The sequence below is a fragment of the Tympanuchus pallidicinctus genome, unplaced genomic scaffold, assembly GCF_026119805.1.
Source record: "Tympanuchus pallidicinctus isolate F22 unplaced genomic scaffold, pur_lepc_1.0 scaffold1, whole genome shotgun sequence".
In the NCBI taxonomy this organism is placed as follows: Eukaryota; Metazoa; Chordata; class Aves; order Galliformes; family Phasianidae; genus Tympanuchus; species Tympanuchus pallidicinctus.
The window spans coordinates 75,258,400-75,286,364 of record NW_026294618.1 but is presented as its reverse complement, the minus strand read 5'-3'; the positions used below and the strand labels follow the sequence as shown (position 1 = coordinate 75,286,364).

The window sequence follows — 27,965 nt, the reverse complement described above, 5'->3', positions numbered from 1 at the left end:
AGGTAACAGAAAAAAAAAAAAATGAGAGGCAGAAAGAAAGTTTCTAGACTTTCTCCCTGCCTTTTGAAGAGAGCAATCAGGATTCTTAAATAATCATCATCATCATCATCATCATCATCATCCAACTTTCCTCTTTCTCCCTCAGCCACCACACACTCTACCAAAATCACAATAAAAATAAATCATCCTTGTTACTTGCCTTAATTATGCATGTGTTTGGTCAAAGAATATGTAGAAGTTCTTTTTAGCTTCTAGAAATAAAATACCTGTACTTCACTCTGAAAGTAACTTTGTTACCTATTTTTAAGAGCTGCACAGCTTGTCAGCAGAAGGATATTGGAAGTTCTGCAGCCATCATTGCCAAAAATGCAGCAGAAAGAAGAATATATACAAACTTACACACGTGCATAAAGAGAGCAGAATTGCATGAAAACTGCACTGAAGTAATGAATCCTATCCTCTCATTTCACATGGAGGTGGGTAAGTAATGGCACAACAGAGATTTCATTCATACAGAGGTTCAGGGTATGCTGGGAAGTCTCAGTCTGGCAATTTGCTGCAGATGCTTGCTTAGAGGAGCCATTTATCAGTGTCACCCATGCACATTACTATACACTGCTTCCTCAGCAGCATGATTCCACACAAGCTTCCCACATAGCACGCTCTGGTCCCTGATATTTCAGGCACCAAAATAATCCTTATCTGGGCCTTACCACTGTGTGCTCATTGAAACGATTCCTATTATCCAGTGTGTGTGCATTTGTAGTGGAAACAGGAAAGAATTTATTTCCTTTGCTGATAAAATGAACAGCAAATTAGGAGAAGTCACAACAGTTTCCCTTCTTCTCCCCCTCCTCTTTATATCCATGTTTAGTTCATTGCTTATAAACAGCTAAGTATTCACATACATCAGTAGAGCTGACTCCTGGAGGATACAGGCATCTTGGATATTTCATCTCTTATTATACTTAAGTGGAATATTAAACAGGCAAGACAGAGGCAGGCCTGCCTAGAAAGAACTAAGTAACTAACTAGGAGTGACAAAGAAAACGAGCAATTTAAAGCACTCCAATCTGCAAAACACTTCATTTAGAGCCATCCCTGACAGTGCACTCAGTCCTTAAGAATAACACACTCCCTTTCTTCAATCCTCCTTTCACACCTTAAGTCTTTTATATTCTGCTTCTAAAGTATTTGGAACTATTACTATTTAATAGCATGCCCTTAGAGTGTCTGCTATAATATTACTATAAAATTTGTGAACTCAATACCTTAAGAATTCAAATTAATGTGAAAGTCAAACCTTTCCTTTAGAGAGTGTTAAAAGGAAAGGAGAAAAAACTGAATTCCTAATGACATCCTGGAACGTCCTATCCTAATACTGATGCAGTAAGACATACCAGTTATTTGTTAAGTTGGGCAAAGCTGTTAATGCAATGGGTCAAGTCCCTATTTTATAGCAAGTCTCATATTGAGAGTATGGAATGCATGGGACTTTGAGATTGGAAAGCAGAAGAGAAACAGGTGAATTAGATGGAAGAAAATCCAGTTATGTCTTTAGATCACAGGATGCACCAGGATCTTAACCTTTGAAGAAGCCAGTTCAGAATTAAAATACTGAAGTGCATTAAACCAAAGGCAGCTCCCTCAAATTGCTCTCAGTTCCTCCAGCTGCTTGCTGACTCCTGAACTGTTTAGTAGCTCAAAGAATAAGAGGAAAAGCGATAAAGAAAACAAAACCTTTATAAGCAGTTCTTCTGTAAAGCTTTAAAAGACACCTGGAAAGTACCCTGGTGACGAGCTCAGCTTTTTAAAGTATCTGTGTTTGTCATCCATTACTTCTCATTTCCTCAGTGGGAACTTTCCCGTGGAAACACTGCTCCTTTGCTGCTTGTCCCTTCCAAAGTACAGTTTGTTTCCCACTGTCTTCATAATCTGACTTCTTCCTCTCAAAATCCTGCACTTCTTGCAGCATGCCTTTCCTATTCTCACCTCAGTTTACTCCTCACACCGGAGGAACAAATTCCACAGCTTCAAAAGCCAGGCCATGGCCCACATGAGCAGTTGCTGGTTTTTCTTGTACCCACCACCATTATCAGGCCTGTTGGTGTGTGGTTGCTATTCCTTTAGTCTGTTTCAGTTTTCCCTTCTGCTTTCTCTGTTGGGTAATTAGCTGTTTCAGGCTGTAAAGTATCCAGAACAATCATGAGAGGCCACCATCTGCTATTTCTGTCCTGCGGTACCTGTGTTTGCCATGCATTTCCATCATCAAGAGTTATAAGCTTTCATTCTGGAACTACCATGACTAGAAGAGAAACCATACAAAACACCCAAATGAAAACAACATCAGAATTCCTTTAGGATGCCAAAATGTTTTGCACCATTTGCTGCAAGTGCTTATCTTTACCCTTTGGAGCTTTTAAAGTTATTCACATTAAAACCAAAAACCCAACAGTACTCCAGGCAGGAAAAGGACAGATAAGGGATGTGACTGATACTTCTAACAACTAAAAATGATTGCACTGGGCAAGGAAATTCTGAAGCCTTTTTCAGAATACCAATGTCATAACTCTTACCAGAAATTTATGAGAATCAAATACCAACTCCTCATTTAAAATGAAAAGGCATTTTTAATAAGCTACTTGTCCCATCATATATCTTATTCCACATCAGCCAAATTCTTTGTAGGAATACCAATCAATGACTTCTCAAAAAGCCAGTCTTGTTTTCACGGCTGTGGGAAAACATATTCAAAACCTCCCTTAAGCCAGCTTCCTCTCTTTTTTTCTCACCTAAAACTTTTCTCCAACCTCAAAACCTAAACCAAAATCCACACAATTTGTCAAATCCATTATTCAAAACGGATTTGACACAGGAAAAATAGGCAGTCTTATTAAGCATGCTAAAAGAGCAGCTCTGGATTTAGGTTTACCACCCATGCTGCAAAACTGCTTACAAAGCCATCAGTAATGGCCTTCCAGCTACCCATCATTTCCCGAGGTTCAGCCTGCCCAGACAGCTAGCTATTCCTTTCTAACAAATACCATTTTAATTGCATCTCCCACTTTGTTAGCCTTCTCGACCTCCAGCAAAAGCCATCTACAGTCTAACAGTCTCTTAAATCTGACACTTGCACCAACTAGCGCACCAGCACACTTGTATGCCTTCCTGCTAGGTTCACGTGTGTGCAGGCTTACTGTCAAGAATTTCTGTTAGAAATCTAATGTATATGAACTGAAATGACAGCTTTAGGACTACTAGGGAGAGAATAGGAAAGAATACATATATGTATTGCAAACATCCCTTGTCACCAAAGACTTCATTGTGCCTTTACAGCATCAGGGCTTTTCCAGTTTCAACACCTCCCCCCCTAAGCAGCAAACACAAGGTACCAGCCCCAGCAAACTCTTAACTCTTCCTGTGGGAATGCTGCCAGCAATTTCAGCAATATTAACACTGGGAATACCAACATGATTAAGGTGACTTGTTAAATTTTAATGATACCCATTAGATAAGAGGAAAACACACAAGTCACAACTCCCAGTTTGGTGCATTTGGCTGCTGAATAGGATATTAATGTTTTTCTTTGGCCAGCACTATTAAATGAGCAGTGAAGCTAATAGAGAAATGAAGAGTAATGACTTCTCTTCTTGCTGATCAGAGCCTGCTTAAAGCCAAGACAGCCTTATTGCCCACTGGGCTTTCTGCTGGAATCCATCAGGTAGATGGAGTCAGAGGATAATTCTTTCAGCATTTGGCACTTAGCAGGTCAGAAGTTCATTTAGCTATAAGGCACAGAAAAATAAAACTGTCCAATCGAAATAATAGCATACAAATGCTGGCTAGGAGGCAAAAGCCCACAGTCCAAAGAAGTCGAATGTAATAAAGTCTGAATTTGCCTTTAGTAAGACAGAATTTTGCCCAAGTGATTCTTCAGGAGCCAGGACAGAAAGAGGCAAAGGCCAAGTTCCGCCCCACTTTTAGCAAAGGTCTGCAGAACAACCATTCTCTTCAGCACTGCAGGAACCTCTTTTTCATCTCAAAGTACACCTGTGGTGATCAAAGGAATAAGCACTTCCCAACAGAACCACACAGGGGCCCACAGAAATAGAAGAGCTCTATTCCTGAATCCTTATTTATCTTCAGTTAACCGTGAGGTTGAGGGAGAGAGAGGGAATGAAACAACTTTGGGAAAATAAATTCCATTGTTGGGGAGATATGCTCAGATAATTATGAACAAAGCTGAACACTCAAAATGCCGAATTTTCATTTTTTTCTTCAGAAAAAGAATATTTACTGTGGTGGATGTCAAAATCTCCTTTCATTTTCTTCTCCCCTGGCATTCATATGAGCATAGTTTTCTTCCTGTGTAAGACCATGGCATAAGGAAGCTGTTGTTAATACTCTAGAACAAATAAATGGTTGTGTCAAAGTACTCATGATTTGGGGGGCATGGCAAAATACAAACTACAGTGTGTTATTAATAGAACAGGTTGAAACATTTGTAAATGGCAAATGTATACAAAGCTAATTCCACTTGAAGTTATTTTGAAAATTAAATGTTTAAGTAATTCTATCCCCAACTAAAGATTTTCCTACAGATACTAGATCTCAATTGCTTCACATTAGTCATCTGTGCCCAGCACTACCTATCTCCAAAGGACACAGTTCCTCTGATACACACCACCACTTAAGATGTTCTCCAGAGCCACTCTAACAGCAGGTTAGTATTGTTGGTCTGGCTTAGTGTTTTATTTTACTAGAAAAAAAAATAATTTTAAAAAAGGCATTTGATGCCCCTTCTGAAACACCAAATCCATTGACAAAGATCGCTCATTAGCCCCTAATAAAACATACACTGTATTGTCTTTAAGTAAAATTATCAACTTGCAGGGCAGCAAAGTGAGGAGACTCAAACCTTCTTTGTTGGAGAAGAGCATTACAAGTTTAAATACGCAATATAGAAGTATTCTACCAATTCTGGATTCTCATAAGTAAATCCTGAAGCGTCCAATTCCTTCTTAAAAGAGAGTTGCCTTCTGTTTTTCTCATGAATTGTAAACCAAGATCAGTTTAAGACCCTATTAACTCCCTCAGGTCTCTCAGACTTCCTTTGCATTTTCTTTCCCTTCTACAAAGAATACTACTGAATACTGCTTCAAGGGAATGCTGAGAAGAAACAGCCTGAAGGGTTCTCAGATCAAAATCTGTTTTTCTTCCCTTTCAGAAAATGTCAAATATTTGATAACTAAAGAAATGCAAAATAAACCATTGAACAGAACAGCAGGTCCAATATGGAAACAGAATTTAAGAAGCTCAGTAATGTTGGAACAACACGTAGCTCTTAGCCTTACTATACTGTATTTAGTACACAGGAAAACCAGTAAGTTTAACTTACATCCAAAGTGCAAATGAATACACCATTTTCTTATAACTGATGCCTTTACATAGGTAGCATCACATTTCTCTTCTGTAAAGACAAAATACTCCTGTATTCTGTAATTATTACAGCTGAAGTTAAGTGCTGCTCTCATCACTACCCTTCTCAGAGATCACGGCCTCCTCTCACCTGCTGTAATAACAGCATTCCCTGACCTTTCAATAGAAAGGATCCGAGTTGAGAAAGTAGCACTACTGAAGATGTTTGAATTCTCTACCATTTTGATAAGAACCAAGACAGGGAGCGACCACCATGTATTCACAGAGGAGATCTGCAGGGGTGGCTAACTTGTGACCAGCACGTGAAGAGGAAAAACAAAGCATGTTAGGAAGCCCATGTGGGGCCAGGACCTCTTGGCCCTGCTCAGCCTGAGCATCATTTCACTGCTACTTTAAGGGCATGCAAATATTTCCTGATAAAGTATGCAGTAGGCAGAGCTGCAGCCTAAATGCAATCTTGTTGATTTCAGCAAAGATAGAATCCACTCACTAGTGCCAATTTCATAGGAGCCAAAATATGAGGTTCAGATGTTCTTCTCTCCACCTTCCCCTCCCTCCCCCCCCATCAGCTTCTTTGCTCTTAAGCAAGTAAGTACTCAGAGCTCACATTTTTAAAAGATAGCTTACAATATTCAACATTTGTCGGATGATCTTCTAAAAAGCCACCATCTGAAGCTCAGAACAGTCCAGTCAACTTTATGAAAACATCGTGGGTTTGTGCTTTTACTTGGAAACCTAAAAAATTGCCCTCAAAGCATCGCTAAACTATACTGTGGTATCAGCTAAAAAGGGAAGAGGGAGGAAATAAACATAAGCATAACATATTCTGGTTGAAGACATTACCTTCTTGGTACAACCAATACCTGAAATATGTAATCAGACATAAGATATTATAAAACAGGAAATCTAAAAACAGTTCTTGGTCTAATTATGTTCACTCATTTCTTAAACCCTGCTTTAACATAGAAAGTTGCATAGAATGCCATTGAAAATGAAACCAGGCAAAGAGCCACTGAGCATTTGAGTCCTACAAACCCATAAATTAGGTTGCAGCTGTAGTATGATCATCTAAAACTTCACGTTGCTACAACAAGCAAGCTCTTGTTAAGAAACTGCTAAATGAAACTGTCATCTCTTTCAAAGCTGTAAGCTAAAGCTTTCGAAGAAAAGAAGCTTTTCAGCATGTGACCACAGCAGACAGTTTGCAGTTACTGCCATGTCACAGCTTTCTAGAAGAGCTTTATTAATGCCTTAATTAATGGTTGTGGCTTCAATCGGTGTCACAGCGCAACCGAAGTCTGGACCAGTAATAGGAAAGATTTTAGAAGACACTTTTCAAACTTCTCATGCTTGGGTTTATCATTCTGCTTACAGGTCGTTGTTGCACACTACAGCTTGCTTAATATAAAGTAAACTTGTAAACTGCTTTTCTACAGTTAGGGATAGGCTCCTGTATTGCAGCTTCAGCAACAAGTGACATAGACCAGGAATTACTCATCCAGTTGCAGAGGGGAAGCCCACATGCTTGTATTTCCAACACTTCACTAACATATAGCACTAACCTACCTCCCAAGCTACAGCATGATGTTTTACTGAGATCTAAGCTGGTATTTTAAGTCAGAACATCCCTCACACTTTTGACATGCAGACCACACATCACAAGATGCTGCAGCTCCTACTACATCATTACACAGATCATGATAGTCAAGTTTATTGCAGAGGCAGGCTGCAAGTTCAGTGCTTGGAAGCACCCCAGTGGAATGATGTCAAAGCCTATGTACTGCTGATGCGGCAAAACTGCAGATGTCTTTCAACCCTATATAAACAGCATTACAGCCTTCTACTGATCTGCTGGCATCAGCATGAATCCCCTGTTAAATGCCAGTGGCTGTACCAGTAACACGTGACACCTTCTCTAATGCTGTCTGGGGGATTCAGAATGGTCTTACCACCTTCCGCTTCCCTTCCAAAGCTATACACAAAAAATACTAAGCTCACTGGACAAGACTGCTACCAATGCTACAACTTACACTTCCGGGGATATAAAACTACCTACAAATGAAAGATGATTTTAGATATCAGCACAGCTTTATTAGCATGTGTAAAGCACCTCAAAGGAACTTTAATACGTGCCATTAAAAGGCCCACTACACACTAAGTACTATTGGTTAATGTAATGTTTTTATATGTACAGACAAGTGGAGAAAGAGCCATCTGGCCAAAATTTTGCACCTCCTTACATATTTAGTTGAGGAAAAATTTGATTTTTTTTTTCTGTCCTAATAGCTCAGTCTGTGATCTCTTGAAAGTATTTTCTTTTCTGATAGGAAAAACACTAAAGTCTCATTTCACTAGATACAATCATGAGTCTATTCCTAAATTCAAAAGCACTCTGTAAAAGCCCAAAAAGAAAGCTGCAGAGCTAACAGTTCCCTAGAAAACAGTCTTTAACATACAGCATCTTCACCACTAAGACATTTGCAAAGAAACATTTACATCATTTCAGACATCGACAGTAGGACAGGTGACCTCCAGCTGCTTCTAGAAGAGTTTACATTCATTTCTCAGAGGTGAACTTATACCTCTTTGTCTCCTCTGGACCTCCTTAAGCAGCTGTAATTCCAGGGCAAACAAAGTAGCCTATGTTTTTCCAACTTACCAGCAAACATTCAATTGCAAAAAAAAGATTCACAGATGAGTTATGCTAAATGATTGGTACTGTGACCTGTGATGTAACACAAAAGAATGGTTGTTGTTGCCTAAATGTTAATGGAGTTAATCCTTCCAAATGCTGACAAATTACTGCCTCGGGCCATTTAAAATCACATTTCTAATGCAATAATCCTATCTGCATTGCAATGAGTTGGGATGAAATGATTAGGTGCCTGAGATTTTTGCACAGTGAATTAAGTCACCATACAGCCTAGCTGTGCTTGTTCACAAATGAAAGGCCTGAACAGAACTGAAATTCCGTTATTCTGCCACTTGCTCAGCTTTGAGGAAGGGTTCATTACTGTCCAGTCTACTGAGATTGCTTCTGAAGCAGCTATGAGCTAGCAAGAACCATTAGTAATTAGGCCAGCTTCAGGGCTTTCTTCATTACTAATAATTATTGGTCAAACCTTTGACTACCAAACAGCCCTTAAACAGAAAAGACTAATTCAACAGCACGCATTCAAGAAAACATGAGATAGAGTTTCAGTAAAATGTGGGGAAAAAAGGACCAACCTGCATCCCTCAACACAATTTCTCCCCCATTCACAGCCAGACTGCTAATCCAGAGTTCAGCCACTCCTAACACTCCAAAGCATAGGCTTTTTAGCTAGGAGAGGGTCCAGAATACATCACCTAACAACATCAACCTAGCACTTACATTAGTATCCTTACTTTTGGAACTCATCACAGCACACCAAAGCAGATATTCACATCTACACAACCAAATTACCTCTTGCTTTAAAGGCTGCATCTGTGATTTTTTTCGATCTTACACTAACAAAGCATAATCACCAGTTTGGGACTGCTCATTCTTAGTATTCAACTGATTGGTTACACATGATATAATTTGATATGCATAGACATAACTATTTTTTGATCACACTTACGATCACTTCTTTGTTGGAGCCACAAGGTCAGTGTTCCAATGAAGAAAGAAGATATCACGAGTTTGAATTCAAGGCAAACAATTTTTTGCTCAAATTCTAATAAGCATAGAGTGTGATGCCATTAGTTTCCATGCTAAAACTTTGAGGGGACGCTCTTCTGAAAATATAGCTTGAGAAAAAGCTTAAGATAGCAATTTAAGACAGCTTTTATTACCATACAAAAATTTGTAACAAAAAGACTCAATGGTCATCAAACTTTCTAAGGCTCTTTCAGTTACCGACTGCAGTGTGCATCTACAACAGCTTCTTGTGTCTGTCACTCGCCATGGGCACACTTCATATGAGAATTAAATCTCGTGAAGCCCATAATACAAGCCCTTGTATGCAGATGATTGCTGCACATCAGTTGGGCACAACTGTATCACAGAAGAGGAAAAAGGAACAAGATTCCACCTTTTTTTTCCCCTTTGTGTTTCCAGCTTTTTTTTTTTTTCCCTTTATTAAGGAATGTTGCATTTTAAACAGTTAAAATAAAGAAGCACAGCTATAATCATATATTCCTCATCTTTTTGCCAATCTCTCATATTCTTCTCAAAAAAAAAAAAAAAGCCCAACAACACACCAATGTTTTCATTCTGCTGTTGTATTGGGAGAAAATGCTTCTATTTAAAACTGAAAAGCTCCACACCTGGGCACTAACAATGAGCTACTCAGCAGCAGTTTGCTACAGGTTAAGAGCTGTTTTTCCATATGAAATGAAAAGCTTCATTACATAGCTTCATGCATAAAGCATGGTCTGTTTACGCAGCACTGAAGTGTACTGTTGCACTTTGCAGACATATATACAAACTTTTAAATGATAACACACTGTAGAAAGCATCAACCTAAGTTCACATTCAGATAAACTTACTGCATACTCCAATGTTTGCTATGACAAACTCAGATGCCCTCATATTCTGCTTGTTCTGCAATACACTGTTCCCAAAATTATGTGCCATTCTAAATACAATGCAAATGTGAAACAGGTGCCACTGACGATATTTATTATGCTAATGACTCTAGGCTGTCTTCAACAACATCAAGAATTGCCATACAAATCAGCTAGATCTGGCAGACTAGAAGATGACTGATGTTAAATATTCCATTAGGAATAATAAAGATGGACACACGGAATCGATAATAATGCTGGACACCACAGTCCTGAGCTGTAAAATGCTTTGCAAGTTTGGAGGGAACAGCCTGACTCCGGAATAGGACCAGTTTCCTTTTACACTCCACTCAATGGCTGGATCAAACCCACTCCTAAAACCTATTTCTGCAGCAGAAATCAAGAACATACTTTGCTGCGTCCTGAAGAAAATGCCAGACTTAAGACAAACAGAAATAATTTTTTCCCAAGATGCATGATCATTTCCACTCCTATAAGAGGCTTTATATCCTCCATCCTCAGAGAGAAACGCCTGTGTGTTACTGTTGGCACCCACAGAGGCAGTGCACAAGCCCTGGCTGAGCTGGCAGAGCCCTCACCAACATCCCACTGTCACCTCAGATATGGTTAAGGCTCCCAAGTGCAGGCCAGCAACAACAAACTTGAATATCTGGTCCTAAAAAGTCAACGATCCTAGCCACAATATTTGTATCCTACGTTCCCTAAACTAAAGCCTCGCTGTCTTGAGCTGTGTTTGCTGAAGGCAGAATTCACAAGCCCAAAAAGTTCATAAGAGTTGTAAAGACAGAAAGGAATGTTTCTGCAAACAGACACAGCAAGGTAGCAATCAGAAGGGAGCTGCAATAAGAAAGACTGGAGAACCAGAACAGGATTGAACCTGTAAGAACTGTTAAGTATAGTGAGCAAGGGAGAGGGTCTCTGCAACCCTCAAAGATCTCCTTACTTGTGCCTCTCTCCTCCCACTAACTTTACATCTACACATCAGATAGCAACAGTTTTGTAACTAGCAACCCTACAGAACTGGAAGGTTTAGAAAGGAGGTGTCAGAAAAGGAAAAAGCATAAGGTAAGGGAGGCTGAAAATGGATTAGTACTGTTGTGAATGAAGATTGGCCCAGAAAATACCATCAGCTAAACTCTGAGCAACTCTGAGAACTCTGAGAACGTTTAACAACAGGAACAGGAGGGGAACATCTCTGGAAGGCTAAGACAGGCCATGACTATCACTAAGAGAACACTTCACAAATCTTTGTCACTGAAAAAGTATCTTGCAAGACTTACATCTCCAATCTGTTATTCTGGTGGTTCTCACATCTGAACCCATAATTTATCATCTATATCCACAGCTGGTAAGAACTGCCAAATCACACAGCTTGAAATTTTTTAAGATTTTGGTACAGAGCTGCTTTCCAGAGAACCAATTGTGTGTTAACAACCAATTAAACCATACTAACTGTTGTGGTTCCGCCTTTTCCTTTTCATGAATAATTCAGTTAAGCCAGCCCTTGAGAACCTACCTTTTGTTCAAGATGGCACCAATTCCCTGGCAAATTGCACACAAATAATGGAGAGCACAACACAACAGCAATAGCAGGGACCTTTTCTGAGCAGTCGGCTCTTTTCCACGATGCCTCCTTATCAGTAACTGCTAATGAACTCTTTGAAGTGGAAGTGTAAATATTATCGTTTGATAGTACCTGAACCAACAGGGCAAACGAAATTGCATTGTGTTACATTGTGGGAGCTGTAGACCAATTCACAATACAACACTCACCAGGTTGCTATGGAGGAGCTCACTGCTCTCTATTTTGGTAGCAAGGGGTCAGCCAAGGGCTGCTGGGGACTCTTGGAGGGCCCTTAGTCTTAATCTTTACATGCAAATCAAACAAGAAAGAAAAAAGCAAAAAAAAAAAAAAAAAAAAAAAACATGCAAAACAAAATAAAAGCAGGGAATTCCAGAGTATGCCAGCTTTTGGCCTCTGGTGAGAACCTGGTCCTTCCAGCCTCTACTAGTGATCACTTAGCTCCAAGGCCAGATTTCAGAAGTGCTTGCATGCTTTGGATTATTCAACAACAGCTCAGAGTTTTTTTCAAGATCTACTTCGATAAAAAGGAAATCTAGTGCTTCTTTGTAAGAGAACACCACCACCAAGTTGTCCTGATGTCTAACAACATCCTGGATTCAATGCAAAGGTCTGTCACAGCCTCCTGTGTGACCTTCAGGCTCATGCTGCATTTCAGTGTCTCATCTTGGAAGTGCGGAAGGGTCTCTGCCACACTTGGCCTCTCAATGGAAACACAAGGCACAGACATGAGATCGCAGTACCTGATGGCTGAAGTTGGCTGCCGAATCTCGGGCCATTTTGTAAAGTCATGCTGTAGGATCAAAGAGAGCAAAAGGGGATGGGACCACAGACTCCAGTGTGGCGTTGCCACCCTTTCCTGCTCTTCATCGGGCTCAAAAACAAGAACAAGGGAAATCACAACGCAAAGCCACCACAGCCATAAGGAAAGAGGGAGGCAAGGAGCAAGCTGAAGGTGCTGTCACAGACACCCCGGAAGCCGAGCAGCCCTCCAGAAATAGAAGCAAGAGGAAGAAATAAGAAAGAAAAACAATACCAAGAAGGAACCAGCACAAACCAACCCTAAAAACGTCAGCGGAGGCACCGGCAAAGGCGAGTACCAGCCAAAGCCGCCCCAAGCCGGCGCGGCTGCAGCACACGGCGCGCCCGGACCCCCGGCGCGGCCCCCGGCTCACCTTGCTGCTGACGGGCCCGGGGATGAGCAGCTTCAGCGCCTGCCTCTTCAGCTCCGCCAGGCGGGCGTTGCAGTGCTCGCACCAGACGCCGCGGTCGGAGCCCGGTGAGGAGCCGCCGCCGCTACCGGAACCCGGCGAGCCGGTGCCGAAGCCTGGCGAGCCGCCCAGAGAGCCTGGGGAGCTGGTGCCGATGCCGGGCGAGGCTGGCCCAGGGGAGCCCGTGAAGGAGCCCGGCGAGGAGGTGCCGGAGCCGGGGGACGGGGTGCCGGAGGAGCCGAGCGCCGAGCCGGCTCCCTCCGGGACCGGGCGACTCCCTGCGCGGGACTCCTCGTAAGCCTTGCGGTACCAGCTCTCGGGGGAGAAGGGCGCGGCGGGCTTGGTGGGCGAGCAGGGCTCGGTCACCTGCAGCGGGAGAAGGAGCAGCGGTCAGGGCAGCCCGCACCCGGACGCCCCGCAACCCGAGCGCCCCCCGCTCCTATCGCACGCACTCACCCCATATTTTCTGCTCCGCGCCGTGACCGCGACCCTGTCCTTGCTCCCGGCCACCGAATTCATGGTGGCTCCGCGGGTGGGCTCCCCCGGTCAGCAGCCGAAGGGAACCGTCGGTCCCGGCGAGCCCCCGCGCTGGGCGCTGCCGGCCGCCTCAACACTCAGCGCCGAACGCCGTCAGTCCTCGGGAGAATGCCGGGGAGCGGAGCGCCCGGCCGGCCGGCTTTCCCTCATTGTCTTCCCGCCCGGTCCCTTCCAGCCGATGCTTTCACAGAAACAGCCACATCCAGAGCGGGAGCGCTCCCTCCGGCAGCAGCCCTCCTCCGCGAGCGAAGCATCCGAGGCGGCTGCGGGGAGGTGCACGCGCGCCGTAACCTCCGCTACGACGGCAACTTGTTTCCCTCAGTCAGGTTTGGAAGTGAGTTACAAGAAATCCTCCCAAAATCTCGGCGGTCGGGCTCTGGGAGGAGCCTCCGCGCCCTCTCAGCCAATATCCTCCCGCCCGGCCGCGCCTGGCGGCCCCGCGGCCCCCCGTCTCCCGTCGGCGCGGGGCTCTGCCCGCTCCCGGGGCCGCGCCGGCTGCGGGGAGGGCCCCGCTGTTTTGCGGTGTTCCTGATTGACACCGCCGATTTTCCCCTTTTTCTTGAAGCTGGCAGGCGGGGCTGGGGGGAAACCTTGTTGCTTCCACCGCAGTTATTGGTTAGTTGCCTCCGTTCAGGGCTTTAATGGACATGACTTCACAAGGGTCCTAATCTGGAGAGGAAAGCGAGCTGCGTCTTCGATCGTCACAAGCGTCTCTTCTCCGCGTGTAATTGTACGTGTATTAATTTAAGTTTGCAATCAAGGGCATAGTAAATTGATCTCTTAACAATAACAACCCGCAGACTTGTTTTCCCGTTGATCTTTCCGTTCTAACCGCGATTTTTGCTTTCCAGCGGTGGCTTACGCGCACCTGGTTACAGCTCCTTTCTGATGTCTATCCCTGCAGATAGCACGCTCATTCCTGACAAATCCTCCTCAAATCAAATTGGCGACGTTCTCAGAAAAGGCTGCAGTAAGGAGCTGGGTGCCAGCTCCCCCGATACAGCCAAACTGCAAAGGCGAGGAGGATGCAGCTAGGAGGGCAGCACGGACAGGGGTTGCATCAACCTTCCTGCTCTCCCGTCGTTACCTCATTGTACCCCCACTGTGTCGGAGCTGTGTGGGCCACGGGGACCCAGAGCAGTCTTGGACCACTGAGACATTCCTGCCGGCAGCGCGATGCTGTGCTGTGCTTTAACTTCACCAGGCTGTTGCTCCGATAGCAGAGCAGCCATTCCTGACCAGAAAGCTTTCATTTCGGCCGACACCAGGTAGCCGGGCTGCATCAGCTGCGCCCTGTGCACCCACCTACGTGCCCAAACACCTGGCACACAAAGGCTCCCGCCGCGCACCGCTCTGCCCCGCGCTCCGTTCCGTAGGCAGACGTGACCGGGATGCCAACGCGCTGCTCGACGCGCAGAGCGGCGTGTGATGCCCCGTGGGCGCCTAACTTCTGCTTTTCCACGCTCAGCGATTCTGGCGGCGAACAGGCAGGTTGCTTTGTTTCTCAGCAGACCTGTTCCTACCAAGCAGCCGCTGTCACAGCCCGCACCTCGGCAGCAGCGCGCCCACCAGGCGCCGGTGCCCGCACTGAGGCACGGGGCAGCCGCGAGCAGACAACTTTGAGAGCGGCGGAGCCCTGCACGGGCCCGGCGTCCGCTTTCCCTCAGTCCCTGTCGGGCGGTAGCGGCTGCCGGAGGCGGGGGACACGGCACTGCGGGGCGGAGGGGTCGCTTCCCCGCAGCCCAGCGCGGGCGCTTTGGGGCTGCGGCGGGTCGGGCGGGGCTGGCGCATCCTTTTGCGGGCGGCGGGCGCCCTCTGCTGGCGGCGAGCGGCAGCGCGGCCGCGAGGAATGTTGGGCTGCCGTTGGCGGCGCGCGGCGGAGGCGGGCTCCGCCGTAGCAGCTTCCTGCTGGCTGCTATCAGCGCTCGTGGTTGTTTGAGTCAGTTACAAAGGGCTTCTATTGAAGTGTGAGAACTTCTGGGAGCAGAGATGCATCAAATTCTCTAACTGAAGACGTTTTGCTGCTAAAAGCTCTGCAGTTCTTGTTATTTTGTGCTAGCCTGAGTATCACTCCAGCAAGAAACTACCAAGCGCCCATTCTCTGAGTTAATGCCTGCTCTGGGGAGCACTGATGTGCAATGCTTTCTCCCTTTCTTTGGGCTCCCCCGTGTTGAAGTTCATGAGGTTTCCTCTTACAGCTCCTTGTGCAGTCAGGTTTTGCACCTTAGCATCAGACAGCCCAGCAGCTCAGAACAGCCATCAGAGCAAGCTCTGGTGGTGCCCAAACTTCTCTCTTCTGCTGCAGTCTCCAGTACTCGTCCCACATGGGAGCCCTCCCTTGGTACATCTGTTCTCATTCAGGCAGCTGAGCTTCAGTTAGGTGATTTAGCAGCTGTGTGATCCCAGGTGCAGGCTGATACAATGCCATTTATTTTAAAAATCCAGGAGCAGTCGCTGCAGAAGATATTGTGGTAGGTTAATGGAGAAGGACTATGCAAATAATTTTAGATTTGTTCTCCACCTAGGGGTGTTTGTTCTTGATTCTAGATGCAAAACTGAAAAAAATGTGGTTGTTCAGACATTTATAGGTAGGCAAACAGAAGCAAAAGCCCTGGATATATTCATTGCTTGAGAGGTACAGACAAAAGCCAGTTTCAAAGCACTGAGTATGGATTCTGATCTCAAGCTATACATTACAAGCTCTAATAATAACCTGTTTTTCAGCTAGTATGCAAATTTCTGGTTTCTCCATCATACAGCAACATTTGCTGTGTTGTGCTACAACTGCTGCTTTTCTTTGGACTTTGCCTGCATATATCACGCAACTGAACGTAACCCGTTCAGCTTCATCACTCGAATCTGAGGTTCTGGCACAAGCCCAGTTCTATCAATAAACAGCAGTTTATGAGAGCTGGAAATGTTGGTTGCATCAAATAAATTCTTTGAGATACTCACATTTATAATAAATCTCAGGATTCAAAAGGTGACAGCAACTGTAACTTGAAGAGTCATCACCGCCTGCCCAGAAAATTTGTTTCCAAGTTTGGTGCTAATAAGTCTCAGTATCAGGTCTTATTTAAAATTTTAAACAGCTTCCTTGGGGAGATTTGAAATGCATGACATCTCTGATACTTGTTTAAAGAAGAATATTAATGACTTGGAGGCCATTGGGGGACAGAGGGAATTGAAGGCATTTGTAGTAATAGTGAGAAAGAATCAATAGACATAGCTAACTACTGAGGTCCACAAACAAAACCACCAGGACTTCTCAAGTTTAATGCATTTATTTTCTAAAATCTTTCCAGTTCTTGTTTCCATTTCCTTGTCAAACTATCGGATCATTTCAGTGAAAAGCTCTGCTAAGAACATTTTGAATCCTTTATCTTTTCTTACAGCAGTAGCACATATCCACAGCTTATGTATTCTGCAGGATTTAAGGATTCGTGCAGTACGGGAGGATGTCAGACATAGGGACTGCAGCTGTAATTCTGATGTTGTGCGTAATGCTCTTTTATATGCTCCTGGGATATGTTAGACTGCTGGAGAGTGTTTTTCTACTTGCTCTTGACAACTGTTGAGTATGATACAATGGAGAATTAAGACTGGGCATTTCCTCTGTATGGCTTACCTCGTGTGTCAGCATAAGAGGTTCTGACACTGGAAGACATGTACATCTTGAGCCCTGTTACAGTGTCTAGTTCTGGAAGATGTAACAGATAAAGGACACTCTAAATAAGTTGTCCTTATTACAACTTCCACTTCTTGCTGTTACCAACAGATCTGCATCACTACACTTTAAATGCTTTTCCTTACTCTGAACACTACCAGAATGCTTTATTGTCTACCTGACAGGGGCACGTCTCCCTGTTAACTTAGCTTAGTCCTTTTGCCTCAGGGTTCTTGCACAGGTGTTTAGCCTGTAGTTCCCTCAGTCCACTGGGAGCTTCCTTGATACTCTCCATAATATAAAAGGAAGCCATTTGTGTTCAGATTTGGACCAAGATTCACAGTCTGTTGCAAATTAAGTGCCCTTAAATCTTGCCTTTGCTCAATACTGAAAACAAATTTATTACTCACAAAAGACTTTCCTATTTGGATTTATTTGGAATGGATTTTTTTTTTCTATATTTCAAATATAAAGCATTTCATAGATTTTCTGGAAACCTCTTTCGTAGTTTCTGCCATGCTGCACTGCCTACTTTTATAAATCTTTATGTTCTCAGTAGAAAATCAATGCCTACTTATTAATACAGTATTGATATGTTTCATGAGTAATAAGGGATGCATAAACATATACTCACAAAGCAGGACTGCATGGAGAAGTTTACAGTCGTTCTATGCAGTGGGATGCATTGCAGTCTGCAGCCAATTTCTGTCAAGTTCATAAATTCAAATACTGAAATATGACAGAATCCCATTTTCTGTTACTCAGACACAATCAGCATTCTCTGAACTAAAGACATGTCTGAAAAATGAAACCAACAGTGAGTACCTGTGACTCTCAAAGCACCAAGCCCTACCAATACCAATTTTTAAACAAAACAAGAATGGAGCAGGAAAGTACTGAAGTAACAACCAGACAGAGTCGCAGTATTAAAAGGAAAAAGATGTAAGCCTTTTCTCAACTCTTGTTGCCTCTGCAGGCATTCTGAACAGCTATCAGCTGCTTGCTGTGCTGGGCTTGGTGCAGTCACTTCCCAGATAATGCTGTAGCTGCATCCTGTTTCTGTGGGCTGTGTCCAAAGTCCCCAGTGAAGCTGGCTGCTGGCTGCTTCGCCCAGAGGAGCCATGCAGAGGGGGACCGTGGCATCCTGAGCTGCTAGACTCGGCCCTAGCACAATGCCAGCAGTGCTTTCTTAAATGCCAAAGGCTGGCTGGAGATTTCAGGGGGTAAAGGAGCCCTTCCAAACATTCTTCAAAGACTCTCCTGTCTCAGGAGCCAAGGAAAAATGTGTCTTCTGAAAGATCACTCAGTGATCTTCTTTGGATAGAAATAAGATGGCATTCATGGTATTAACAAATAATGTTATTATCAGGAGGAATATATACCAAAATGTGCCAAAGTTAAAAAACTGGCAAAGTAGTTGTTGGAGGGAAGCATGTACAAAAATATTGCATGTGCTTCCTTTGCTCTAGGAGCCAGGGACTCAGGCAAGCAGTGCAGATGGTGTGGAAGAAAGGTAAGCAGAGATAACACAGTGAAGTGAACAGGCAGCCCTGGGAAACAAACACTGCAGTGTTTATATCATCACATCTTTATGTTAAATCCTTTCTTGCTGCAGGAATAATTTATAGCAGAACAGACCAACAAAGAGCTGGCATCACAGGCCCTAGCCTGTCATAGTACTGAATATGTAAATGCCTTAAAAGAAACACTGCATAAGAGGCAGCAGGTATTTCTTTTCTGCCTCTCAGCAAAACTGCGGTGAATATATCAGCGCTTGAATAACAGAGAATTATATAAATGATAAGTAAAGACAAAGGTCTCACCCCAGTGTGTTCCTGAGACTTTCCTGACGGTAGGCACACCAGATCTATGAGCTTTTTCATCTGAAACTCTTTTTCAATACTTTTTCAAACATTTCATACATTTCCTTTACCGCTGAGTTTGGGCTTAAAAGTGAGCCTTACAGCACGCAGATTTCAAAAAAATTTAATGTTTCATTTTTCTCTTTGCTATACCACAAACTTCATGCTGATTTTACTCTTTAAAGAGAAACTGGAAAGGGATGATGATGGTCTGACTCATCTGCCAGCCATTTCTCTTTACCTCTTTGTTACCTGCTTCTGGTTTCCTATTGCCTTGAAAGTCACAGGCTGAACTCTGCATCACTCTCTTCATCTTGCTAGCAGCGGAAGAGGCAGAGCCATGGTTAGAGCTGGCATCTCTGTGAATGCAAGTTAGTGGCTAAGAAAGGTACAGAGCCACCCTCTTTGCCCTTTCTTGTCCACTACAATGAATTTTCATGTAGCTTTTCCATGTTCCTCTGCTCTGACTACACAAATTACTCATTGGTAGAGTCCAAAGGGATTCATCACTAGACCCAGAGGACTGCAGTGTTTCTATCTGTTCACCAAGGGATGTTCAGACTTGAGAGCACAAGTCTGAGTGTTCAGTGCAGAATAATAGTAAGGCATGCCTGTTCCTCAGAGGGACGCCATGAGGCTGGTGCTCCTGGTGACCTTGGTTTGCTCTGCAAAGAGCTTCACTCAGGTTAAAACAGATGAGTGGTTTTGTCACTGAGCACAGAAGTCAGTGTGGAGTAGATGACTCCAAGCTCCACAGCCTGACTGCATACCCAGGCTTGGCTAAAGCATTGCTGCACTGTGTCAGGACAGGCTGTAGGGAGTCTCAGGCTGTACTCCAGGCTGTGCTCTGTCCCTGGAAGCAGCTCAAGCAAGGAGCAGCTGTGCTCAGCAGCATGTCCTTGCTCACTGCTTTCATGACATGGCTCTTTTCTGAGCAATAATTATTCTGTCAAATACCATGACAGAAGGAAAACAATCCCATACCTTGGCAGCTACCAACACAAACATGGTTTCTGAGTCTGGCTGGCAGCAACTGACAGGCAATTTTTCCTACTTGCTGGAAAGCTTTGGCAAGGTGGAATACATTTTAGTGTGCTACCAAGTTTAATAGAAATGGGTTCTTTCATTCTTTAGAGATGGCTTGTCTACTTGTGAAAGTTCTATCAATTTAAAACAAATAGAAGTTTAAACTGATTTAATAAAATCAGTATGACCTTCTTGGATGGTTATTTTGATTTAAAGCTGCCTTGTAGTCCTTCAGCCTGTGTCCATTTAGCTTGTACTTCTGTGTAAGCAGGTGCAAGTTCAACTAGAGTGAGCCAGTTTTAGGCTGGTGGCAACATTCAGACATAAAGCTGCATTAGTTTGACAAGATCAATTTAATATAACAGTCATGACTGCAGTGTAGAAAGATGAATGCTTGGCAAAAAAAAACAAAAAAACAAAAAACAAAACAGTGCTGGTGGAAGAGGATGCAGATCCTCTTAGTCTGCCCTAGTGCCCCATTGCTCCTTATTCACTCTTTCCCAGAGATTTATCTCACTTCTGACTCATCTGGATGTCTTTTATGCATAGAAAGTTCTTCAGAGTATTTAAATCTCTTTAATTTGGTTATTTCACTTGTCCATGTTAAAGAAATGTTCACCCAAGCAATTAGTCAAATGGGCCATTTTAACCAATGTTAAGTCTCATTGGTGTCTTCATCGCACAATATCTGACCTGCACTGATGTACTACATCAATTTAAAATAAATAATTTTGTCCAAACCTCCTAGCACAGGCAAACTGAGGGTCTGGATAGTGGTTAATGCTGCAGGAATTCCTAAAGTCACAGTGCCAGAGAATGACCAAAAAGTTTTGAATGTCAGTGAGGTATTCAGTACAAAATGATGCAGGGACACCCAAGGCTCTCTTCTGAAAATACAGAGCAATATTCCAGGATGAACATTGCTAAGTGAGGAGCAGGTGTCATAACTGTAATGCTTACTTAGAAGCTTTACGTGCCAATGAGTCCACATAGTTACTTCCATAACGAGACTGCAAACTGAGATAGGCTTTTGGTTGGGCAGAGTTGGAATCTGTGCCCTGGAGCTGTAAGATTCTGTGTCTGTGAGCATGCATGGAAGGGCATCGTGCACTGCTGGGAACAGCTGGGGCTTCATTATTCTCTAGCAGTATCAGAGCAGAGCTGGGGAGGCAGCTGGAGGACAGGATGCCTTTGGGTCCCAGAGGCCCAGGTGATTTTGTATGGATCCATGTTCTTGTTGCCAGTGGGAGGCGGATGTTTGCTGCACTGTTATTCACTTGTGAGTGTATGACAACTATATCTTTGCTAGGTGGAGGAAATGCTGTAAGCCTCTCAACTTTCCAGGCTGTTTACATACAAATAAATGAATGAACTAGTACCAGTGAGTGGAATATGTCAGGAGAAATGGAGCATTTCTGGAGCATAACAAGCTTTTAATCAGAAAAAGGAAGAGCGTAACATTTCTGGTTTTTTTTTTTGTTGTTGTTGTTGTTGTTTTTCTAGGAAAAGCTGCATTCTGCCTCTCAGAGTGATTTTGATAGTAGATGTAAAGATCTCTGGGAAGGAATATATGCAAGGATGTTTTGTTCAGGGAACCTTCACTGTATTTGGGCTTCAAGATGATGTAGTTATCAGGAAGAAAATATTTTCATTGCTAAAAAGAATGAAGAAGGCTCCAGAGGGCCTGGAAGAAGTATTGCCAAAATTACTAACATTGAAACTGTCCTGCTGTTTGATTCAATCTGGAAAAGGATGGGCAGCCAGGCCCATATGGCAACTTCAGAACGACTAATTTCCACACAAATAACAACGTACAAACAATCACAATGGAAATAAGGCTACAAGCTTGTAGGCTTCTCCAAGGGAAGGTCCTGATGGCACTCAGAAACCTGGCAAAAGGTGTGTGTGTTTCCTTGTGCGTTTCTGTATTTACCATTTTCAGTGCTGAAATAAAAAGACATATTTCTTCTCCTAAGTTGAACTGTTTACTATTAAGGAGTGCACACCTGCCTAGACACCGAATTCTCTTTTTTTGTCTATAGCATACTAATGAAACAAAACTGGGGTTAATTAGGCACTACAGTCATATTCAGATTCACTAAGGAGATATTAAAACTTTCAGAAGTGAAACAAAAAATCATTACAGATAAGTACAGTCATTATTTTACACATCTCTTACTTTTAAGCACTACAGATGATGATTCTGTAAACCAATCTTGAATAATGGTCCACTCACACTCCTTTGTGCAAATGGACCAAAGAGATGTTTTTTTAATGGGCCACATAACAGAAGTCAACTAAGCACACTCAAAACCCTATATATTCAAGACAGTTCTCTCTCAGACATATTCTCTCTGAGCTTTGGTTACGTGGAATAGTGTTAACAGCAATCCTTAAAACTCAAGAGCCTTACCACTCTTGTCTTCACAAATGAGGATCACTTGCACACATCACAATCACAAAGATTTTTTTTGTTCTGGAACAGAAGTCTTCTGAAAAATTCTTCTGAATGCCATCACCAAGCAGGTATGTAGTTGCTTTCTTTTAAATAGGTCTTCATTTTCTAATTCATGATAATTGCCAAAAAGCTAGGGCCAGGACATGACATTTTAATACCACTTGTTTGCAGGTGCACTTTGACATCACTTCTGTAGCAAGAAAGGGCATCTTTCAGACTCATTTTCTTTTTAAGGTCTTAAAAATGTCAGTAAGAGGAATAAATATGAAGGATCTGTCCTAAGGAACTCTGCTTACAAGGAAGTAACTTTCTTTGACCCCTGGATTAGCAAACACAGACCTTACCAAGAAAATGGAACACAAAGCCCCAATTAATGAGTAATTGAAGGACTGTTCTGTAAAAGTGGAAACTATTTCTAATCTATGTATGTAGCAGTGCGTGGCGGCTCTACAGACTTTTGTAATTAGCAGGCATCCAAAGTATGCTGTTGACGCCACCAGAACTCCTGCAGAGTGTGGCATTTTGTCCAGGAGGAAGATGGCAGTCAAAGGTATGTGCATGCATGTGAGCTTTCGACCCAAACACGTACCTGCTGAAGAAGGCACAGCTTGCTCCTTGTTCTTTCAGTATAGGAAATAACAATGTCCTTTGAACTGAACCAGTGTGATACAGATCAGATATGCTGAGACACCAGTTTGGCATTGCTAGTTTGCTAATTGCATAGGTCTGGAACATCACAGCAATCAGGATAGGCAAAGGCAAAGAAACAGAAGTACCAAAAGCTGAGGTTTTCATGGCAGTGGAGAGAGAGATCTACATAATATCATGAAATTTGGCAGGTTAACCATACTGCCCTGTTGTGCCTCTGGTAGAGAATTTGTCTCCAGAAATCTGCTTTCCTTGATCAGCTGCGATCAACGATGGCCATTTCTGAACAAAGTCATTTAATCCACCTGCTACCTGAAAAATGTCATGCAAACAGAATCTTATCTGTTGTTTGAAACAACTATTGTAAGGCTTGAAGATTTCATCAACAGAACAGACTTTTAGTGCACAACTTTCTACCTTATGGTCTATATCTAGCATAACAAAAGGAAAGTGAAGTCAATGGTCTCAGCTCGGTGCACATAAGTGCTGGACAAACAGCAACTTATTCCAATAAAGAAAGGAGAAGAATGTTCCTCTGTTGCCCTTTTTATTATCCTTGTTATGAATTTTCATTGCCGAAAGGTAAGTTACAAAGTTAAATTTTAGCAGTGATGAATGCATTGTTTCTTCTCATGCTTCTTGATATACATTCATTGGCTGATTCATAGATCTGGTTCTCTGCCAGCTGTTCAAAAGGCCAGGCAAGCTGTATGTGAGTGTGTGTAGACACCTGTCTTTTCCCCATCACTGTTCATCTGCCTTTTCTGATGATATACCTCATGCACCTCACTGATTATGGAAATGTGAATCGTGTTTGAATAGCAGAAATAAGAATTTGGCTTCCAACAAATGTCAATATGACACACATTAACTGTGATTGGAAAGGCACACTGTAGCCCTCCAGTGCTACTTGCTTTCAGATTGTTCTTACTATTTTGTAAGCTATTACCAGAAGTGAGGAAGGCAGATTATTTCTTTTTTCTTACCCAAATGAGAACTGATTGCAAGTTTGACTGTAAGTTCTAAAACCAAAAACAAAAAACGTGGCAACACTGTAAGAGATATTACAAATTCTTTAACCCAGATAGTTTCTCATAGATGTCAGTGACAACATATTTTGTAAAACAAAATAAAAAATTGTTTGTACAATAAATGTCTGTGGACAGAGTAATACATATATTTTCGCCCCTGAAGAGTTCTCCAGTTAACATTTTTCCCCTCTTATCTGAATTTCCTTACAGACTCATTCCTTTAACTGACATTTCCATGGCTACTCATCTCTAAAAGGATGCAACAGTAGGCCAGGAAGGCACTGTTTCTCTGCATGCCTGACTTTGAACGTAGATGTTGGTTCTTCCCATTTTGCACAGATCTTTTTCTACAAGTTCTTGCCACTTAATTAGACATTACTCCCCATCTTGATTTGTGTATGAAGAACTTGCTCTCTGAATTTAAATATTTTTCCTGAGCTCATCTCTTTGTAAACTGTGATTGATAACAGCTCTGCTGGGAGTAAACTCTGCATGTAAAAGAAGGTTCAACATATCCACTGTAGATCTTTTTCCAACTTCTACATTTTTCTCAAAATGTCCAGAATTATTATTCATCATTTCCCCATTGTGACTCTATAGCTGTAAAGCCTTTGCTTCTTCAGAGAGAACTACTAGTGGAGATTGAGAAATTGCAACTTTATGATACAATACTTTGCCAGAAGGCAGCGTATCTCTTCTTGTTTGAGAAGGTACAAAGAAAAATAAATTTTTAATAAAAGATAAATAAAAATTTTAATAAAGAAAAATAAAAGTTATTTATATAAGAAACAGCAATGTTTCAGTCATTTATGTGAGGAAAAAAAAAAAAAAAACAAATAACACATTTCCACATGTCCCCTTTCTTTATGGTCTCACTTCTACCCAGATGGACCAGAAGAGTCCTGTGAAAACACAAATGTTGCAGTAGGAAACGAAGAGGAAGAACCTCGGCCTTCACTTGGTGTCAAAGCAACGGTTATGTGCTATGAACAGTTCCTTATATCTGTTTTCAGCACATTTTTGTAGATGCTATCAGTATATGTACTATGTGTCACATCAAAAACAAACCTGTCTAGGTAAAGGAGCAACAGAGGAAACTCATAACTTGTTTATAGAAATTGTAAGCAACCACAATTAAATAAAATGATAGAACTACAGAAAAAGAATATGTACGTGGTTTTATCAACACCCTACTCTACCTTGCATTTTATGTGTTCTTAAATCAGATACCATTTGTTGTTAGAGCACACTCTGTCATGAAGCTACTCCCAATCTGAGCTTCATAGTGCTTCTGTAATAGAAAAGGAGGAAGAGAGTAGCAACGCATTCTACTCTAGATGAGGATGCACCAGAGGAAACTCTCAATAAAAACAAACTGCATTCAAACAACTAAACCTCAGAATCAAGACAGCCTCTGTAAATCAAATGAAAGCTATCTTGAGCAGCTATGTCTTGCAATGTCCTCTGACTGGTGGAGCAGGACAGCTTGCTCTCTCTCTCTCCTTCCCTTCCTCCCTCTCTCCTTCCCTCCCTCCTTCTGGAGGAGGCAAAGCCCTCTATTTTCAGTGTTAATCTTCCCACTAGTCATAAAACTTTGTCAGGTAGTTTTTCCCTGACAGTCTCATCAGTTGACAGTAAAACACTGCATCTAGCCTAAACTCTGAGAGTTTGATGAAGCCTAAAGAACCAGAGATAGGTTCTCAACTTTCAATCAAATTTGAGCTGAATTTTAGTGCAACTCTCAGTTGGGGGGGGGCACTGAAAATGACATTACTTCTCAAGGCAATAACTGGGTTTCTCAGTTTCGTCTCTGCAACATTAAGTGCAGCTTCACTGCGCAAACAGAAACCGATGATTTTTTCTTCAGTGTGCTTCTATAAATTAAAACGAAGCTAAAATTCAGCCTTTGCTACTAGCTTCCACCTGAATTCTACCACATCCTTAGTATTCCATCTCTGTAAAACTTAAACTGCCGTAATGCATAAATCTTGGGCAACTTGCAAACGTCAGAGACCTCAGACAGCTTTAAATGCTGCAGGTCCATTCTAAGATTCCATCTCTGGGAGCCTGAGAACTCCACTCAAGTTATGTTAATCACAAGGTTGGTCTCCAGGGGAAGTTATGGCTACAAACCTTAGCATGAAGCTTAGGGCTCATTCAGCATTGAGGGATACTGCTACCTTGACAGGAAAGAGACTGCTTTTGGCAGGAAATAATACAAGTCTTTCCTCAGCTTGAAAGAATTTTTTTTAAGAACTTTTAGTGAGAACTATTGGTGATAGGTGGATGGTTGGACTGGATGATCTTTAGGCCTTTTCCAACCTTGGTGTTTCCATGATTCTGTGAACCTTATTTCATACTGCCTCCTTTCATGCTATCGTTAGGGCAGGTATTTCGAACAGGAGGGCCTGTTCTAAAACAGTTTCTGAAAGGAATAATTACTGTCTAGAGTAAAAGAAATTCTTTAATATATGAAGTCACAGAAACAATATGTGTGTGTTCTTAAGGCTGCAGCGTTTCCAAAATAATGGCAGGAAAAAGTAACTTTAAGCCTCCAGTAGCAGTAGCATCCCTCCATTTGACCTTTTGTAGTCTGAAAAATATGGGAAAGTTCTGTCTGCTGACTTGCTGAATCTTGTTTACATTAATACAGACAAGAATTAACTACCCACTCCCATGGTTTTATGGTCATTTCACTGATACAACTTGCATGCTGATTGTATATCTGTTAGATCTTCCACAGATGAGACTTCTTTTACAGAGACTAAAAGGGTTTTACAGTGCCTTGTGAGCCAGTACATCACTATTTCTGAAGCTCTTCTTCAGATAGAACTCCCTTTGAAATCAAAGGGAGTTCTGTCTGAATAAGGACTTCAGGATTCAGGCCTCAGGATATAAATGCTGTGATCAATCTTTTAAGCATGATGAATAACATTTTCTTGGCTTCCAGAACTATATTAAGCCAAATAATAGCCCCACAATTCTAGATGGGTTAAACAGGAGAATCTGCTTTGTTTCAACTTACATCTTTCTTTAGCCTTTAAATCAGCCTAGTTCCCTTACCTCATACTGATGTTGCCCAAAACTCCTCCAACAGTAAGACCAAATGTTTCAACAGTTACTTTTATAATCAAGCCTATCACAGCATGAGGCACTATGAAACAGTGCTGTGTTCAATGAAAACAAACATACTTGCTGCACACTGACCTGTTTAAAAGTTGTGACTCGAGTGTACAGTCTGAAACAAAAGGCCTGAAGGCTGAGAACTTTGTGATATGGCAGAGAAGTTTGTAGGCACTGATTCTGATCAAAACATCACAGTAACAGACATTGCACAAACATCAGAGTTAGTGATACAAAAAGTTGACAGTTCAGGTAGATAAAATAGGTATTCCGTGTCCTCTGTAATTACTCTGACTTTATAGATGGAAAGTTCAGCTAGGGACAGATTATATGACTTACCCAATACCTCCAAGAGGTACAATCACAGTTGATGCTTTACTACTGAGACACTTACACAATGTAACAGTATGTTACAGAACTTAAAAAAAATCATAGCTTCCCCTTTCCAGCCCCAGCCCTGGCTGGCCTTCAGCACTCTCAGCCAAGCTTGCCCTGAAACTAAATGCCTCAGTCCTTCTCCTTACTATTGACAAGTTTTGCCAGCGTTGATTTCAGGGGCAACAAATCTAGTCATAAATGACACCCTGAGATCAGCAGCTGATACTGTCTTAATAATTGTTGCCAGACAAGCAGTAAGGCATTAGCTGTGTGAAGGAGAGCAAAAGGCAGCAGATCTCCCCATGGGTCAGGATTGGTCAGCATATCAGGCTCTCTACTCCTCTCAGAAGGGACTCATCCATGACAACAACCCATATTTAATTAGAAGAATCTGACAAATGGCTCCACAGATTATAAGATTGTGTCACAATTCAGGTTGGAAGGGACTTCAC

General features: G+C 42.5%; 1 protein-coding gene across 1 annotated transcript in view; it reads right to left on the bottom strand.

The window, feature by feature from the left end:
- KIF26B (kinesin family member 26B) overlaps window positions 1–13,350 on the bottom strand; it is a 280,597-nt gene extending 267,247 nt beyond the window's left edge. Inside the window, exons 1-2 of the mRNA XM_052673160.1 lie at window positions 13,240–13,350; window positions 12,748–13,149 (exon numbers count right to left, since the gene is read on the bottom strand). Of these exons, the coding sequence (XP_052529120.1) occupies window positions 12,748–13,149; window positions 13,240–13,302 (465 nt within the window). The 5' untranslated portion in view covers window positions 13,303–13,350. The remainder of the gene's footprint in view (window positions 1–12,747; window positions 13,150–13,239) is intronic.
- Window positions 13,351–27,965: the final 14,615 nt, after the last annotated feature.